Source organism: Panulirus ornatus, chromosome 11, assembly GCF_036320965.1.
Source record: "Panulirus ornatus isolate Po-2019 chromosome 11, ASM3632096v1, whole genome shotgun sequence".
Classification (NCBI taxonomy): Eukaryota; Metazoa; Arthropoda; class Malacostraca; order Decapoda; family Palinuridae; genus Panulirus; species Panulirus ornatus.
In genome coordinates this window covers 2,375,319-2,394,317 of record NC_092234.1, presented here as the reverse complement: position 1 = coordinate 2,394,317, position 18,999 = coordinate 2,375,319, and the positions used below count along the sequence as shown (strand labels likewise).

General features: G+C 38.4%; 1 protein-coding gene across 3 annotated transcripts in view; it reads right to left on the bottom strand.

Annotated features, from left to right (window-relative positions):
* ctrip (E3 ubiquitin-protein ligase ctrip) overlaps window positions 1-18,999 on the bottom strand; it is a 128,644-nt gene that overhangs the window by 11,050 nt on the left and 98,595 nt on the right. For all 3 annotated transcript variants that reach the window (XM_071666340.1, XM_071666342.1, XM_071666341.1), the window contains 6 exons: window positions 11,462-11,670; window positions 10,435-10,538; window positions 7,598-7,895; window positions 6,966-7,494; window positions 3,911-4,102; window positions 3,074-3,220 (listed from right to left, as the gene is read on the bottom strand). In XM_071666340.1, coding sequence (XP_071522441.1) covers window positions 3,074-3,220; window positions 3,911-4,102; window positions 6,966-7,494; window positions 7,598-7,895; window positions 10,435-10,538; window positions 11,462-11,670 — 1,479 coding nt within the window. The remainder of the gene's footprint in view (window positions 1-3,073; window positions 3,221-3,910; window positions 4,103-6,965; window positions 7,495-7,597; window positions 7,896-10,434; window positions 10,539-11,461; window positions 11,671-18,999) is intronic.

Below are 18,999 nucleotides of genomic sequence, written 5' to 3'. Positions count from 1 at the left end.
TGGGTTAACACGAGGCTTAGCTGCTATTGGTGGACACAAACAGGTGAAGGGTGCGCGTGGAGTAGGGAGTCACTTTGGTGACCAGACAACAATGAATGGCAGCTGTGAGAACATCTATGGCCAGAGGGCGGTGACCCGGCACCAGTCAGGCAGCTGTAATAGCCTAACATACTTTTTATTGCCATTTATTATTTTACTGATTGTTAAATAGATCAAGGAACTTCATTAATTAGGGTATATCTAAAATATTTCTTGATATTCTATGATTATCAGATGCAATTACTGCTGGTTAAGATTTGAAAATCTGACAATTGTTATAACACTTCTCTGACTCATCCACCTGCTCTGTAAACCTTACCTGTCAAGTCTATCACATCATACTATAAAGAAAGGTTTTAATAATATAGTCACATTACAGTAAAGTGTGAAATAAACAACCAAAAACTTTTAAAAAATGGGGAGTAACTTACAGTGTCGGCAGACTTTGCCACATGCCACTCTAGTTTTCAGCCATTTTTCATTTTCAAATATTTCCTCAGCCAGAAATAAAGCAAAATAAATAGTGGTATAACATTTCAGGAACAGTATTTTATAGATCTTGTATCTCCCAAAATATAGTGACCAGTGCAAAACGCATTGTGGGGAATAAATATGAAAATATGAAACTAATGATCTGAAAGCACATGTAATCCACTGGTGCCAGATGTAAGGCCTTTGAACATCTAATGTCGAATTTGCCTATTCTTTTTCTTTGAGTCATGTAAAATAAAGCCAGACACAAATGATCTACAAAAAATTATGTAAACTCTCAAATAGTAATTACCTACAGAATAATGAAAACTGGCACTTAACCAATATTTACAGTATGAGTCCATACAGTTGGCACCACTGCCTTATGAGACAAAACACGTAACCTTATTGATTGAAAACACTTACATGCCCGCATTTACTTCAAATGTCACTCATCGTTTTATATCACTTTACAATCAACTTCAATTTTCTTTGATAACAGTAAACTTTTTTGTTAATTATTACCTCTTTAGCTTTGGAAATTATTCCATATGTAAACTGGCGCCTTACAGTGAAAGCACTTTACAATCTAAATATATATGTGTTAAAATAAGAAGAGCTGTAGATTTGCCATGCTCCTGAGTGTTGCATTAACCAATTAGCACTCTTAATTAAAACGTTTCTAAACTCCAGCTATTAGATCTGAGTGAACATGGTATAGTCCAGAGGTTTTGATAATGGTTAAAGTATCTACAACTTAGGGTCACACGGGATAATGTTTCACAACATCCTGTGCATTCCGTACAAACTGAAGGATAAAGAATTAACTTTCATCATAGAATTTTTCCAAGCCTAGAATGGATGAAAACAGCATTTCACCGCTCAAAACCCATCCAGAACTTGGATGGACAAAACATGGAAAAATTTCCATGTAATCACTGTAGAAGTCTTATCACTAACAACAATCATCTGTTGACATTCACTATAACAAAGAAATTACAGTCATGTCTGTTTTCAAAAACTTAACATATAAATTTCAGGGTATAACTAAAGCCTGTAGTCTCTCTTCTGTGGCAGGCCATTATTCAGGGAAAAAAGCACAACAAATACTGAAATGTCTTATATATCATTTCACTGTCTTTAGCAAAACCAGGAGGGAAACTGAATGGAGATGGAAGGATGAATTGATAAAAGTTTTGAGTGCTTGGGGTCTGAACATGCAGGAGGGAATAAGGCATGCATGGGACCGAGTGAATTAGAGCAATGTGTCAACAGACTGAAATAGGACATGTGAAGTGGCCTGGGGGAATTATGGAAAGGTCTGTGGGGCTTAACTGTGGATAAGGGAGTGTGGCTTTGGTGCATCATACATGACAGATAAAGAATGGATGTGAGTGAATAAGGCCATTTCTTTGTCTGTTCCTGGTGCTATCTTGCTAACATGGGAAATAGGGAACAAGTATGAAAAAAGAAAAACATTCTTTTTCCATTTTCCTCATTTACAAATTAATTAAGAAAAGATATCATTTACATGAATAAATGAAAAAATATTCTCACTAAAAATACAAACAAATACATAACATCATTGACACCATTCTAAATATTACTGCGATAGTGGCAATGTAACCGATTTCTAGCCATGACATAGTTACACTCCATTTGAAAATTTATATATAACTGTGATAGTTGTTATTTTTTCCAGCTGTGTTGTTAGGCTGCAAGTGACATTAATGGTTATAAAGTGGAAATATATATCATATGGCATCCAAACACTGGAACTTAATTTTGATTTTGTTAGTCCTGTATGGAATCTGATTCTCATTCTCACAAGTATGTCCTCCTCATTCTTGCCAACTCTAAACATTTTCACTCACCTCTCTCTTAAATAAATCAGAATGAGAGATTTTCTTCATCTGATACAATCATTTATCACTCTCTTTATTTCTAAAGGCATAAGAATACTATGTGCAGTGAGGGAGCAGTGCAATGCACCCAAAGAAATGGACACATCGCTGGCAGGGATGCACTACGTGCTACTGATGTACCAAGTCACAAGAAAATGTGCCCAACTGTCCACTGTAATTACTGAGGCATACTGGCTGCTTCATAGACTCATCCTTTATTTAGGTTGCCTTCTATGACCAGCCAATAAAGTCAATAATGCAAGCAATTTAACTAGAGGAAGGAATTAGATGTGTAAATACCAATTGTGCCCCATTATGTACATGTAAACTGATGCCCATAATACTGATAGCTTTAAATTTCCTGTGTAAAGAACATTTTGATGAATTTTCCTTGTTTAATTCTTATTCTCACAAAATTCTAGTTTACCTTGTCAAATGCCTTCATACAGATATGGAAGAAAATATCCAACTTCTTTCCTTGCTCAATATAGCTGTTTTAAAATTTTTCTTAAGAGTACTTTCAGCAAGATTTTGCTACAAGGTAGATCAAATACGAAGAACTCACATTTGTTTAATGGCGGTGTCACAACAATTTTCCATAATAGCATGTAAATCATGGAAGCATCCAAACTAATCATGATGCCTATTAAAATTCTTACCTGCAGGTACTGATCAAGGTTGCTGATTGTGACAGGCATGTCTGAGCCCCCTTTCCTGAATTCAATGTTAGGGTAACCTGGCAAGGTGAAAGTCAAAGCTAGATCCTCCACTCTGCAGCCATCTACCGTCAGAGCATCCAAACGTGCCTGGAGTTATTGTAGTATTAAAGACTAGTAAACAACGTTTAGGTACTAAATGTCTTACTTACACTATTTTGTGTTGTAAAGTTCAATTATATATCTAAAAATTGAATTAGTAATTTAAAAAACATACATGGAAAACTTCATTTCCTTCTGAAATCTAGAAATCTTTTGACATCAAAGATAAATCTTCAAAGTACACCTTTTGGAAGGTCACTAGATAAAATGTGCTTCTTATGGTAGTTTGAAAAAGCATTAATTTTCACTCAGTATTTATTCTGGATCTTTTGGGTTACGGGAAATGAATAAATTTTCATAAAACTCATTAGGAAATATCTGTACACACTAACTTGCTGAAGTGGGGGGCAGTGATGCTGTTTCCTGTGGGGTGGGGTGGCGCAAGGTATGGATAAAGGCAAGCAAATATGAATATGTACATGTCTGTTTATGTATATGTATATATGTTATGTATATGTATGTATATGTGTACGGGCAATTATGTATATATATGCGTATACGAGTCAATGGGTCGTTCTTTGTCTGTTTCCTGGCGTCACCTCACTGATGTGGGAAATGGCGATCAAGTACAATAAAACTAATGAAAAAAATACTAACCAATTGAACTCTTAGTTACCTAAATGAATATCACCACTATAAATTCATTCCAGGAACATCTTTCCAAATGAATTTACAAACCTGGAGCTCTGCACCCGAGATTCCTTCCTGTTCTCCCTGTGCCATGATCCGCTTCTTTTGTAATACAGTCGAGTGAAGGCAGTCTAAAGTGTGTCCCAATGTAGGATCAAGGGACGTCACATCTCCTAGACCCAGAGACCATTCTTCACTCAAAAGCCATTTGTATACACACTCATGAAGACCCAAATCCAACTGCATAGAGAAAGGTACAAAGGTTAAGTTTGAATGTATGATAAACTGATTTTGCAAGCAAGCTGAAAAGTGGCCCACTGTTGAAATAATCATCTGTCAAACCAAAATAATACTCATCAGTAAGTTAACTAATCATTGTACTTGTCAATCCTGTATAAAGAAACATCTTGGCTAAAGTTAATGACCAAAAATTGGATTAGGAGCTTAAAAAACAGAGGAGGGAAGGATTGTTATAAATGAAAGACTATGATGACTAAAGCCAAACCAAGGATTTCACAGGTAGCAGTGAATGAAGTGACCAGCTTAGAATATAGTAAGCTGTGAATGTACAACTTACACTGCCTTCCTACCCCAGGGGTCCTTTCTGTGGAACTTCCGCAACACTCAGGAAGCTGGCCCCTCCACTAGGCAAGACCTAAGGTCATTAAGTTTTGGGGTGTTGTGTGTGAAACTTTAACGTGATTATAGGAAAAGAAGAAAGGAACTTAGTGGAAGAATGTGGCTTAAGTGAGTGAACTTGGAAAAGAGGCTTGTGTGCAGCAGAGGGTCCAAGAGAGAGAGAGTGCACAGTGGCATAGGGTTAGAACACATGAAATGGATAGTGGCCATGGACTAGAGGGACTGAGGGAAGCAGTATTTACGAGTGCAGGTGGTGTATGGCATGCAGAAGGTGAGTTTGGACTTATGAGAAGTAGTAAAGAGTGGTGGAATATGGAAATCAAGTTGCTAGTGAAAGAGAAAAGAGGTGTATGGGCAGTAACTACAAGGAAGGAGAGCAAGTAATTAGGAAGAGTTCAAGAAAAAGCAACAAGTCATCCAGAGAATGGTGCAAATGTTCAAAAGGAGGACAAATGAGAGATGTAGTAAGAGTATCAGCAAACTTCTCGGAAAATATGGATATTTTGGAAGGAGGTGGATAGTATGAGAACAGGAGAGCAAATGAAAAATCAGAGGGGAGCCAATGGAGAAGTGTTAACAGGCAAAGAAAATAAGTTGTGGTCAGTACTCTGAAGGACTGTTGAATGTGTTAGATGACATGGTATGTGGATGCATGTTAAATGGTTTGGAGAAAAGAGAAGAGGTGGAAAGATCACTGCATAAGATAAAGTGCACAAAAAGTGGCTCGAGTAGGTGGATTTGCAACTGAATTTCTCAAAAAAAAAAGGTGAGAGTATTGTTGATGGGTTAGCTAAGATTTTCAATGAATGTAAGGCTCAAGGAGAGGTGCTTAAAAACTGGCAGAATGATTTTATCAACCTTTGATATAATGGCATGGAGGATGAATGTGAAAGTTCGAATTACAGATGTGTAAGCCTGTTAAGTATACCTTGTAAGTTGTCAGGGAAAGTGCTGACACAGCTGTGGCACACATAAGAGCATCTGAGTGGGGATGAGCAATAAGGCTTCAGGGGTGGAAGAGGATGTGTGGACCAGGTGTTTCCTTTGAGTAATCTGTGTGAGAAATACTTTGGGAAAGGGAGGGCTCTAAATATGGCACTTATGAGTCTGGAGAAAACACATGATAGGTTGACAGAGATGCTTTGAGAAAGGTGTTCCATACAAATATCATGGAAAGAAAGCTACTAGATGCAGCACAAAGTTTTATTAAGAGAGCAAGGCAAGTGAATATGGAGGAGAGGATGATGTGTGTTTCAAGGGTGTTTGATGTCACCATGGTTGTTTAATTAGTTAATAGATGGGGATGTGAGGAAGTTAAAATGTGAGGGTTTTGGAAAGAGGGGCTAGTCCACAGTATGCTACAGAAAGGAACTTGAGAGATAAGCAGGAATAGTTTGCACACGACAGAGCTTTTGTAACAGAATCAAAAGAGATTTTGCAAACACTGGTGTCTGAGATTGAAAGTATGTGTAAAAAAATGATTTCAATATATAAAGTGTACAAAATTATGGTTATGAAGTTTAGAAAGGGGTCAAGACAGGCTGGTTTGTGTGAGTTTGAACGGGAAGAATATGGAGGAAGAGGGGTGCTATAGCTATATGGAGGTGGATGCGAAAGGAGATGGAACTATAGAAGCTGAAGTACATCAAAGAAGGGAGAGGAGGCAAAGATTCTGTTTAGCACTGAAGTGTCTGGATGGAGAAGTCACTATCTGTGAGGGAAAAGATGGGCATGTCTGATGGTAAAGCAGACTTGATGGTGTTGTATGGGTGCAAGTTCTGGGTCCTCAACACAAAAGAATGACAATATGTAATGTGAGTAGACTTGATCCTGTAAGGAATAACAGTGTAACATCTAAAATGAGATTCTGCCACAATGGCATGGCCATTTCTTCATCTATCCCTGTGATAGTACAATTAAAGGGGTTGGTATGAGTGGAAGACCACCTATGACATGGGCAAATAAGGTGAAGGAATACTGGAGGGAGAAAAACAGAGGAAAAATGCGTGGAATGGTATATGCGAGGGAGGAATGTATGGACAGGGATAAGTGGAGACTCTTATGCCATGGCTACCCCTTGATGGGAGTTCCCAGAGGGAACAGGCATCAGAGATATTGAGATAGATTCCTGTGTTATCTTGGTAATATGGGAAATAGCACATGTAAAAAAGAAAGAAATAATACACTATGTGTATTCATCTTTTTATCTTGGTGCTGAATAGGTGACACTGCAACTTATTAGGCAGGACTTCCAAGTATGTTGTGGGTCAGTGACAGTAATCCTGAACAGGAATCCTAACATTAAAACTATCAACTCAATGTTAATTATTTTTCCATAAAAAGTAACTCACCTCTATGGAAAGAAAACATTTCCCAAATATAACTTCTTTTCTCTACTTGTTGAAAGATCAGCACTGTTACACAAAAAAACTATTACACCAACAACAGAGCATTTCAAACTTACCATTCTTGAATCCATGACAGCCTTTGCCATAAACTTCCCAAGGAATCTAAACTTTGTTCTCAATTTTGTCATGTGTGCTGATTTAATGTTTCTAGGTACAGGCATTGGATAAAGGCCATTACTGACATTAATGTATTTCACTGCTTTTCCAAGATTTTCTTCAGTTCTTTCTTCCACAGTTACTGTTTCACCACGCCATAATTCCAAGTCTGCTTTTTGAAGCTCTTTAGAAACAAGAGCATAAAATTCTAAAGTAGGCCCTAAACCTGTCCCCACTTCATTGTCATATTGTATTTCTAACATGGCTCTTGAAGAAGCCAAGTCACTAATCACAGCCTCAGCCTGTTTGAGGATATCATCACGAGAAACAGTTCTCTTGCGCTTTTCAAGTCTTGGTGTAACTCTTTCACTACTGTCAACAGAATTGAGCTCTGGTGAGGAGTCCATTAATCGTTGTAAGGCTCTGTCACGGTCGAAAGAAACTGCATAGAAGAGCAGCTGGCGGGTCTCAAATGGAAACAGGAACGGGCTGTAATGAAAATGAAAACATTCAATTATACACGAGTCAATGGGAGTGAAAATGAGTAAACCATGTAACACAATTCATATACAAATAAAACTAAGATACTTACCATGCATAAGCAATCTGAGGTAACCATGGTGGAACATTGCCTGTCATTATCACCAAGGGGTCCTGCAACTGCCTATTTGCTTTGGCTGTTAATTTGAGATTTGTGAATTCAGCAGTTGGAAGAGGGGACGGGTAACATGCTGGAGGGTACAGGGATCCGTAGTGTCTGTTCAGTGCATGAAGGACCCGTAATAAAGCCAGAACTTCAATACTTGGGTCACTAACAGTTACACTAGCTGGAAGGTTGGCAGTCAGGTACTGGTCTAAAACACTATTATTTCCTCCCACAATACTTCCATCTGGAAAAAATTAAAAGTATTGTTTTAAAATATAAGAAAACCTGGAAAAAAATTTCATGATCAAATAATCCTTGATAAACAGTTTCACAGAATCACAACTGGAAGGCTCAGAAAAATATGACACTTGGTGGCCCCATATAAAAAAAAATTGTCTAAATCTAAATAGGAAGGTTCTATTCATTTGTAAAGGGAATCTCAATGTTTATTCATTTTCATCATAAATCATGCTGGTGACTTTCATTTGAATTTTTCAAACCTGACAGAGAAAAAGTACATAAGAGTATATAGGAAAAACATATGACACAAGGCCCATTGGCCTAGAATGAAGTTATATCCAAACATCCTACATCTATCACCTCATCATCAAACATATTCAACCGTCCTTTAAAATACTCACTACATCTCCTCTTCACTTCATTACTATCTGTTACTATTTCTGCACTGCCCCCTTTGCCAATGTTTCCATTTGATCTCTTGTATTTCATATATTATAAACCCCATTCTAAAACATCTTATTCTCCCACAGTTTACTGATGCTCACACCAACTCTCATTTGCCCTTTTTTTTAACCTCTGTAAACTTCTCGCCTTTTTTTAATGTTGAAGGCTCCAGTCACAGACAAAAGTCTACATCAAGACTGGGCCTTACTTGAAATAGAGAGAGAATTATGAAACAGAAAAAGAAAAGATAAAGGAAAGTATATATGAATTTTGGAGGAAGTGAGACATCTTTTGAAGTGTGCTACTTCTCTTATACATCTCCAGATCATTTGCACTCCTTCCCTGGAACACCAATATACCTCTCTTTTCTCTTTCACCAGCAACTTTACTTCTTCAACCAACCACTCTTTACCCTTTCTAATCTACCCGTCTCCTACCATTGGTATGGTAAAATACATCTCTCACATGCCAGCACTGCTTCTCTTAATACCTCCTATTCTGCAACCACTCCCCTAGCTACCTTTATTCTCACCTTTTGCCATTTTGCAATCACTCTCCAGGTTTTTCTTCATTCTAGTTTCTTTTCCAAGCTCATTTACTCTCACCATCCTCTTCTCACCCATAACATTTCCTCTTTTCTGAAAACCTCTACAAATTTTCACTTTTAACTCCAAAAGGTAATAATCAGATATCCCACTAGCTGCCCCTCTCAGCATGCCTACCAATCTAATAATGCGTAATGACCATCTTTCCAGCTCACAATTTATAATTGCGTCACTTTTTAAACCAGGCATTCCCAATTACCAGTCATTTTTCAGCACAAAACACAAACTGTTCACCATTTCCATTCACGTTACTGAATACCCCATATCCACAAATAATATGCTCAACTACCACATTATTCACATCAGCATTTAAATCACCAATCACTAATGCCTGGTCCCTTGCATCAAAACTAGTGACACTCAGTCAGCTGCTCCAAAGCAATTGCCTCTCATGATCTTTCTTCTCACGGCCACGTCATATGTGCTGATAATAAGTCATCTCTTGCAATCCACTTTCACTTACATCAGTCTGGAGCTGACATTCTTCCACTCTTTCACATACTCCCATACTCCAGCTTCAGCAGAAGTGCTACCTCTTCCTCAGTTTTTGCCCTTTCATGATCCCCTGACTCATATCTATCTTCATTACATCCCATCAGGTTCACTTCTGCCCATTCTTATATTGTCTTTTTTGCCTTTACTTTGTTGTCAATGACTGATATCATTGTCACAAAAATTACTGAAGTTAATACCATTTGTTCCCTGTGGTATCCCAGCATGAGAAAATTAGGAACAGCACAGAATACTGAACAAACACACACGTATATCACAACTGAACACTGTGAAAGCTTTTAAGTAATAATGTCTCATGGTCTTACTTTCAGTGAGCAAAACTAGGCAACAGTTACCTCTTCCAAAAAGATGGAACAATGGATCTTGCACATTTCCAGATGAGAGGAAAACCAACAATGACGCTCTTCAAAGAGCTTCTAACTCTCAGGAATAGAAGCCTGTGTGCAAATATCAACCAACACGACAGATTAGATTGCAGAAATAGAAAGTGTCCCGAGATCTTTCGTGAACCATACTGATGCTGTAATGAACTGAACAACTAGTTCAATTCTCCAACAGCTCACTGCTTCCTGTATAACCCATTGCTTAATTCGCTTTGTTCCCTGCATGCCTAATGTCCTTATATATGATTAGGTATCGAGCACTGAAAGCCTCCTTAATGCCAAGGTTCCCTCTCCTTGGTTCCTCCTCATCTTTGTTTCCCCCATTTTCAACATGTACACCCACTTAGTCAGCCTATCCTACATCTTCCTCTCCAAGTAACCATACCATTTTAGCAGATATTCTTCAGCTCTCTCATACATACTTTTCTGGGTGGTATTTAAGTAAATAACAGACCTAGAGCTCTGTACAAGGGTTAAGAATCCTTGTAGGAGGGACATAAAATTACAACTAAACAAAAAATATACATCTTAGTGATATTTTGCAATAATCATGGCCTATAAATGACATACATTTTCATCTGATAAATTTAATGCTTACCTCCTACAAGGGCATCTGCTTTCTTCTTTGGACTGGTTTTGGATCCTCCTGCTTTTCCTTTTCTTCCCCCTGAACTTCTCCCTTGTTCTTCTTCTTGCACAGGTCTGAGGATGTTTCATGTCCATAAGCTTATATGACTTAATAAAGAAATGAATTATGTAATGCATGAAACCAGTATGACTAGTGTCAAACCACTTGATGGGAAAATCCCCAAAAAGTAAATTTTAAAGAAACAAATACCTGTTCAAGTTTTACTACCGTATCTACAGGTTTGATTAGAGATATGTCTGAAGATCACAGCAAGACTAATAAAATTACTTTTTGTGAAATGGATGAAGGAAAACAAGATTACTATAAAGCACCACAAGTATTCTAACTGGGCTGAAGAAAGCTTGCCTTGATTAAACATTTAACTTTAAGACTTTTTGAGGGAAAACCTTTAAAATACCTATTTTCAAGTATCAAGCATTTCCCACATAAGCTTGAATGCTGTAGTCTTATAAGTCCTGGAACTACAAACATTACCAAGAAAAGTGTTATGTTGACTCTTTAGTTTTGTTTTCTTACACAGGTGTCAAGTGTCTATGGTTGTCATACATATGGTGACTGTTCTAAGAACTCTGTTTTGCATGGTTTGCTGAATTAGATAAAGAGGATGACCAAACAGGTGAGGCATAGTTTATGATGGAGTGGATGAATTGTTTATATAGGATATTAAGAGATTCTTTTTCTACTTTAATTCTGGTACCAGTAAGTGTTCTGTAGGTGTTTAGTTTGTTTATAACTATGATGTTGATACTTATGTTGTGGGATGTGAGTCATAAGTGATGTCCAGTATGGTTTGAATCTCCATGTACTTTGTCCCAAATGCACCCTTGGCTTCCTGAGATTTTTCCATTTTAGATATTAAAATTCATTATGTCTAAAATGTATCCATAATATAAACAAGTACACTACTGCATTGTTTATGATTTTGATAACTTATGCAAAAAATAACTACAAAGAAAAGGAAACTGCATGATCATACCTGTAGTATATAGTATGAGTCTGTAGCCATATAGCAGAGTGAGAAATGGGAGTTTCTGTATCTGTGTCTGCTTCAGATGCACTGGCATCAGAGGGAGATGAGAACTGTCTTATTGCTTGGTAGACAGTCATATTATATGGTAAGACGTGATCACTGATGACGAACTGAAGTTTATGACTTGAAGAACTCTGGTTTACTGTCACTGCAGCCTGTTTAAAGTTTGTAAATGCAAAGTGAAAAAATTCCTAATCTGCTTTATATATATATATATATATATATATATATATATATATATATATATATATATATAGGGATAGGGGAGAAAGAATACTTCCCACGTATTCCCTGCGTGTCATAGAAGGCGACTAAAAGGGAAGGGAGCAGGGGGCTGGAAATCCTCCCCTCTCGTTCTTTTTTTTTTTTTAATTTTCCAAAAGAAGGAACAGAGAAGAGGGCCAGGTGAGGATATTCCCTCAAAGGTCCAGTCCTCTGTTCTTAACGCTACCTCGCTATCGCGGGAAATAGCGAATAGTATGAAAAAAAAAGAAAAAAAATTTTTTTATATATATATATATATATATATATATATATATATATATATATATATATATATATATATATATATATATATATATATATATATATATATATTTTTTTTTCTTAATTTTCCAAAAGAAGGAACAGAGAAGGAGGCCAGGTGAGGATGTTCCCTCAGAGGCCCAGTCCTCTGTTCTTAACGCTACCTTGCTGATGCGGGAAATGGCGAATAGTTTAAAAAAAAAAAATATATATATATATATATATATATATATATATATATATTTGTTTATGGATGGGGTTGTCAGGGAGGTAAATGCAAGAGTTTTGGAAAGAGGGGCAAGTATGAAGTCTGTTGTGGATGAGAGAGCTTGGGAAGTGAGTCAGTTGTTGTTCGCTGATGATACAGCGCTGGTGGCTGATTCATGTGAGAAACTGCAGAAGCTGGTGACTGAGTTTGGTAAAGTGTGTGAAAGAAGAAAGTTAAGAGTAAATGTGAATAAGAGCAAGGTTATTAGGTACAGCAGGGTTGAGGGTCAAGTCAATTGGGAGGTAAGTTTGAATGGAGAAAAACTGGAGGAAGTAAAGTGTTTTAGATATCTGGGAGTGGATCTGGCAGCGGATGGAATCATGGAAGTGGAAGTGGATCATAGGGTGCGGGAGGGGGCGAAAATCCTGGGAGCCTTGAAGAATGTGTGGAAGTCGAGAACATTATCTCGGAAAGCAAAAATGGGTATGTTTGAAGGAATGGTGGTTCCAACAATTCCGTATGGTTGTGAGGCGTGGGCTATGGATAGAGTTGTGCACAGGAGGGCGGATGTGCTGGAAATGAGATGTTTGAGGACAATGTGTGGTGTGAGGTGGTTTGAGCAAGCAAGTAACGTAAGGGTAAGAGAGATGTGTGGAAATAAAAAGAGCGTGGTTGAGAGAGCAGAAGAGGGTGTTTTGAAATGGTTTGGGTACATGGAGAGAATGAGTGAGGAAAGATTGACCAAGAGGATATATGTGTCGGAGGTGGAGGGAACGAGGAGAAGTGGGAGACCAAATTGGAGGTGGAAAGATGGAGTGAAAAAGATTTTGTATGATCGGGGCCTGAACATGCAGGAGGGTGAAAGGAGGGCAAGGAATAGAGTGAATTGGATCGATGTGGTATACCGGGGTTGACGTGCTGTCAGTAGATTGAATCAGGGCATGTGAAGCGTCTGGGGTAAACCATGGAAAGCTGTGTAGGTATGTATATTTGCGTGTGTGGACATGTATGTATATACATATGTATGGGGGTGGGTTGGGCCATTTCTTTCGTCTGTTTCCTTGCGCTACCTCGCAAACGCGGGAGACAGCGACAAAGCCATTTCCCGCGTTAGCGAGGTAGCGTTAAGAACAGAGGACTGGGCCATTGAGGGAATATCCTCACCTGGCCCCCTTCTCTGTTCCTTCTTTTGGAAAATTAAAAAAAATTGAGAGGGGAGGATTTCCAGCCCCCCGCTCCCTCCCCTTTTAGTCGCCTTCTACGACACGCAGGGAATACATGGGAAGTATTCTTTCTCCCCTATCCCCAGGGATAATATATATATATATATATATATATATATATATATATATATATATATATATATATATATATATATATATATATATATATATTAAACAATAAAATAGATTAATAAATAAATATGGTGTTCTACTAAGCATGACTACAGGATGTAATCACTTTTATAGCCCATTTCAGTCAGGATGGTAACATATCCAATCCATACAAAAAAACAGAGGCATCATAGTGAGGCAATATTCATATCAATTACATAGTCATTACATGCTGTTCTGAATCATAAACCCCATGAAAAAGTAATTGTATTTGATATGAAATGCTAAAATATTCAAATTTGGGTGGATCTTTCTGTATAGTTTACACTGTTTCCTTGTGAGGATGACTGCTTTGGGCTGCAGTGACTTATTCCTAATGCAATCAGGTTGGCTGTGCCTTGACCTTACAGGTGGAAGGCTTAGAATAAAATACTCACTTAACTGGGACAATATTCCCATATAACAAGGACTTTGCAAGCTGAAGTTTATCAGACACCTTATGTAAAATAACATGGTATATAGTTCCACATAGTTTGAACAATTATTAGGCTAAGAGCGGGCATGTCACTCTGTTAAGTCAATCATATGAATATAATTGTTCAAGGTTTTAATGACCCTCAGGATCCGATGTAGTCCTGATTGCTTACAATCTTCGTAAGAATGGTTCGTTTAAATCATCACTAATTTAGGGGAAATTTTCTATAAATCACATGGACACAGCACATTGCTGTTGTACATCAGTCACTCCATGAGAAAGTACAAGGATTTGGATATAGCTACCAAAAGGCTCAATAGTGATTAGCTATTTGTACAGTACAGTGAGGGAGTTTCAAACTCATGGGGCCCCCATCTCTTGAACATTCTCTACTGTCATACAACTTTACATCTTTTTGAAATGTTTCTTGTTGTATTTCATGTTATACTCTGGTTGCACCTATCCTTACATCACTCGAAGAGCTGTTCACTATCCAAGCCACATATCTGTTCTAAAACCTTACAGGTTGTGATCGTCACCCCTCACTCTTCTCTCTTGCAAGACTGGCAAATTTAAAGCCTTCAGCCATTTCCTGTAACTTACCTTTCTTAATTCTGGTTCCAACTTTGTTGCTCTCCTCTGGACCTTCTTCATGAGATCTTCGTGCTTCTTTAGGTAATATAACCAATCTTGAGAGGCATATTCTAGTTCTGTCCTTATGTATGATATGAACAGCTTACTAAATATTTCTTTACCCATATACTTGAAGCCTATTCTGATAACTGCCAAAAGTGTTTTCTTTTAAAGCTGAGACAGCACAGAAGCTGAGGCCCTAATCAAGGCCATCTCATTGATGCTATATTCCAGCCTGGTATCCCTGCAGCTTAAACTGCCTTCCATGCAGTACTGTGTCCAATGCTTTTCGATAGTGAAAAATAAACAATCTACTCAGCCTTCCCTTTTGTCTTAGAATGGGCCATGGTGTAAAATCGCTCCTTTTTTCATAAATAACTAGAAAATTATCATCTAAAGTTTTGTTACATTCAAGGGCACATACAGACATTTATTATAGGCAGCATAAAAATATTTTCCCTCTCTGTGTTGTACAGTGATATTCTAAATTAAAAAAAATATGCAATCTATGCTTGAAAGTGTTGTCATCATTGCAGAATATTTCAAGAGACCAGACATACAAAAACTTTCTAAGCTGACTCGAGCACTATGCCATTACCCAACACCAGATATTCCCAGCAAATGAGCCATTTCATAGGTAAGTTTTGCACATCACTCCATTTTCTGCTTTGCTAATACCTTGAGTTTATCAAAATCCAAAAATTCTCAATACAATGGTTACCTGGATTATGCTAGAGTGTATACATATATATATATGTATATGTGCATGTGTGGGCGTTTATGTATATGCATGTGTATGGGCCATTCTTTCGTCTGTTTCCTTGCACTACCTCGCTAACAAGGGAGACAGTGACTAATTACAGTAATAAAAAATATATATATTTATGTGTGTTTGTGTGTGTGTGTGTGTATAAGGAGAGAACATTATCTCGGAGAGCAAAAATAGGTATGTATGAAGGAATAGTAGTTCCAACAATGTTATATGGTTTTGAGGCATGGGCTATGGATAGGGTTGTACCGAGGAGGGTGATGTGTTGGAAATGAAATGTTTGAGGACAATATGTGGTGTGAGGTGGTTCGATCGAGTAAGTAATGAAAGGGTAAGAGAGATGTGTGGAAAGAAAAAGTGTGTGGTTGAAAGAGCAGAAGAGGGTGTGCTGAAATTGCTTGGACATATGGAGAGAATGAGTGAGGAAAGATTGACAAAGAGGATATGTGTCAGAGGTGGAGGGAACGAGAAGCAGGAGACCAAATTGGAGGTGGAAGGATGGAGTGAAAAAGATTTTGAGCAATTGGGGCCTGAACATACAGAGGGGAGAGAGGTGTGCAAGGAATAGAGTGAATTGGAACAATGTGGTATATTGGGTCAACATGCAGTCAATGGACTGAATCAGGGAATGTGAATCATCTGGAGTAAACCATGGAAATGTCTGGGGACTGGATGTGGATAGGGAGCTGAGGTTTCAGTGCATTACACATGACAGCTAGAGACTGAATGTGAATGAATGTGGCCTTTTTGTCTGTTTTCCTGGCACTACCTTGCTGAAGCAGGGGGTAGCAATGCTATTTCCTGTGTGGCGGGGTAGCAACAGGAATGGATGAAGACAAGCAAGTATGAATATGTACATGTGTATATATGCATATGTCTGTGTATGTGTATGTATATGTTTATATGTATGTATATGTGCATGCATGGGCATTTATGTATATATAAGTGTATATGAGTGGATGGGCCATTCTTCATCTATTTCCTGGCGCTACCTCGCTGACGCGGGGAAACAGCGATTAAGCATAATAATAATAATAATAATAGTCTTTTCATACATATTCGCTATTTCCCACATCACCAAGGTAGTGTCAAAAACAGATGACAGCCTTACAGGAAAAGATCCTCCCTTGGCCCCTTTCTCTTCTTCTTTAGGAAAAGTAAAACAAGAGGGGAGGATTTCCAGCCCCCTGCTCCTACCCCTTTTAGTCACCTTCTATGACACACTCCACCATCCTCTCAGTCATCACTTTTCCACACAACCAACTTTTCAATTACAGTCAACAAAAGTATACCTCTGTAATTTGAACACTCATTTCAGTCCCCCTTGCCTTTAAACAATGGCACTGTACAAGCAATCTGCCAATCTTCAGACACCTCACCATGATACATACATCCACTGAAAAACCTAGTCGTCCTCTAATCATGAAATCCAACTGCAATACCATCCACTCCAGTTGTCTTGCCACGTCAAACCTCTCATACAAAGCTTTCACCACCTCTTCTCACTTCAGCAAAACACTTGCCATGACTCAATTACTTCACATATCTCCCCAACTCAAACACCAAACATCTGCCACCCTGTTAAGAAACATCCAATAGTCCTTCAAAATACTAATGCCATTCCCTCTTCACCACATCACAATCCGGCTTCCCCATTTACTCTCTTCAGTGATGTTCCCATTTGTTCTCTTGTCTTTCTTGCAGTATTAAGATTAAGCTCCTTCCAAAACCTCTCATTTTCCCTGAGGTTTGCCCTCTTCAGCCTCTGCACCTTCCTCTTGACCTCCTGCTGCTTTCTCTTGTACATGTCACAATAACTCCCACTCCTTCCCTACAAGTAATGAACATACACCTACATTTAGTCTTATGTAGGATATGAACAGATTGCTAATTATTTCTTTGTCCCCATACTTGATAGCAGATAGTTTGTCTCCTTTACTGTTCTTCTAACAGTGTGACTGGTTAGGGATGACACCAGCCCTCAAGCCCCTCTTAAAGACAGATTCCTGCAGCTTAACTCCTGTTCAAAAATATAAATACTAAAGGCTTCTGTCACTGTGTTGTATCTCAATACTTGGACAGAACTTGAACAACCACATATCAAGCCAACCTTGAAAAGTGTCTAGGTCACCTTGTTAGTTAATGCAATCCTCCTCAAATTTCACTTCTCTCATCACTTTGGCATCATCCACAAACATGTCCATGTGGATGAATGCTATTTCTTTTGGAAGCAAAAGTAATTTACAATTTGATAACCATACATACCATTAAAGACTGCAGAGGAGCATATTTTGAGAATTCTCTCTGATTCTGTGTCACTTCCACTATTCATCTTTGCTGCTGCAGTCCAATCTACCTAATGGGCTTTCCTTATTTCTAACTTTAGTTATAGTGACTGATATAGTACAGAAAACATGCCCCAATCATAGCTATCTTGAGAGAGAGAGAGAGAGAGAGAGAGAGAGAGAGAGAGAGAGAGAGAGAGAGAGAGAGAGAGAGAGAGAGAGAGAGAGAGAGAGAGAGAGAGAGAGAGAGAGAGAGAGAGAGAGAGAGAGAGAGAGAGAGAGAGAGAGAGAGAGAGAGAGAGAGAGAGAGAGAGAGAGAGAGAGAGAGAGAGAGAGAGAGAGAGAGAGAGAGAGAGAGAGAGAGAGAGAGAGAGAGAGAGAGAGAGAGAGAGAGAGAGAGAGAGAGAGAGAGAGAGAGAGAGAGAGAGAGAGAGAGAGAGAGAGAGAGAGAGAGAGAGAGAGAGAGAGAGAGAGAGAGAGAGAGAGAGAGAGAGAGAGAGAGAGAGAGAGAGAGAGAGAGAGAGAGAGAGAGAGAGAGAGAGAGAGAGAGAGAGAGAGAGAGAGAGAGAGAGAGAGAGAGAGAGAGAGAGAGAGAGAGAGAGAGAGAGAGAGAGAGAGAGAGAGAGAGAGAGAGAGAGAGAGAGAGAGAGAGAGAGAGAGAGAGAGAGAGAGAGAGAGAGAGAGAGAGAGAGAGAGAGAGAGAGAGAGAGAGAGAGAGAGAGAGAGAGAGAGAGAGAGAGAGAGAGAGACTCACAAGGGCTCCTCTAGTATTTGAAGGTGGAAAGGTTATAAGAGTTGGGAAAGGTGAAGATGGAAGAGAGTTCCATGAATTTGCAGTCTGAGGAAATAGTTTCGTAATGGATAATCCCTGTGCTGTCAATCCCTACACTGTAAGTATGGGATCCAGTAGCCACGTTTGTTTCAACCTTGGACATTTTTCTTGCACCAATAGTTTCTATCCACCTCTTTGTCTCCCAGTCCATGATAACAATGTCTAACTCCCATCATTTGATGCCATCATCTCTAAAGTATAAATAAACATATAGCATTAACCCCACTTTCACATTTATATCATTTCTTCAAATCAAAATAATACCAGGCATATGGGAAACTTCATACACATATGTCTAGCAAGTATTAATTTGATGGAAATTTAAACCATCCACAGACAGATATAACTGGCTAAAAGATGTAATGAGCCAAAGTGACTGGGGGAAATCGCAGAAGACTTTAGTTCATGAGATAATGTATCTCA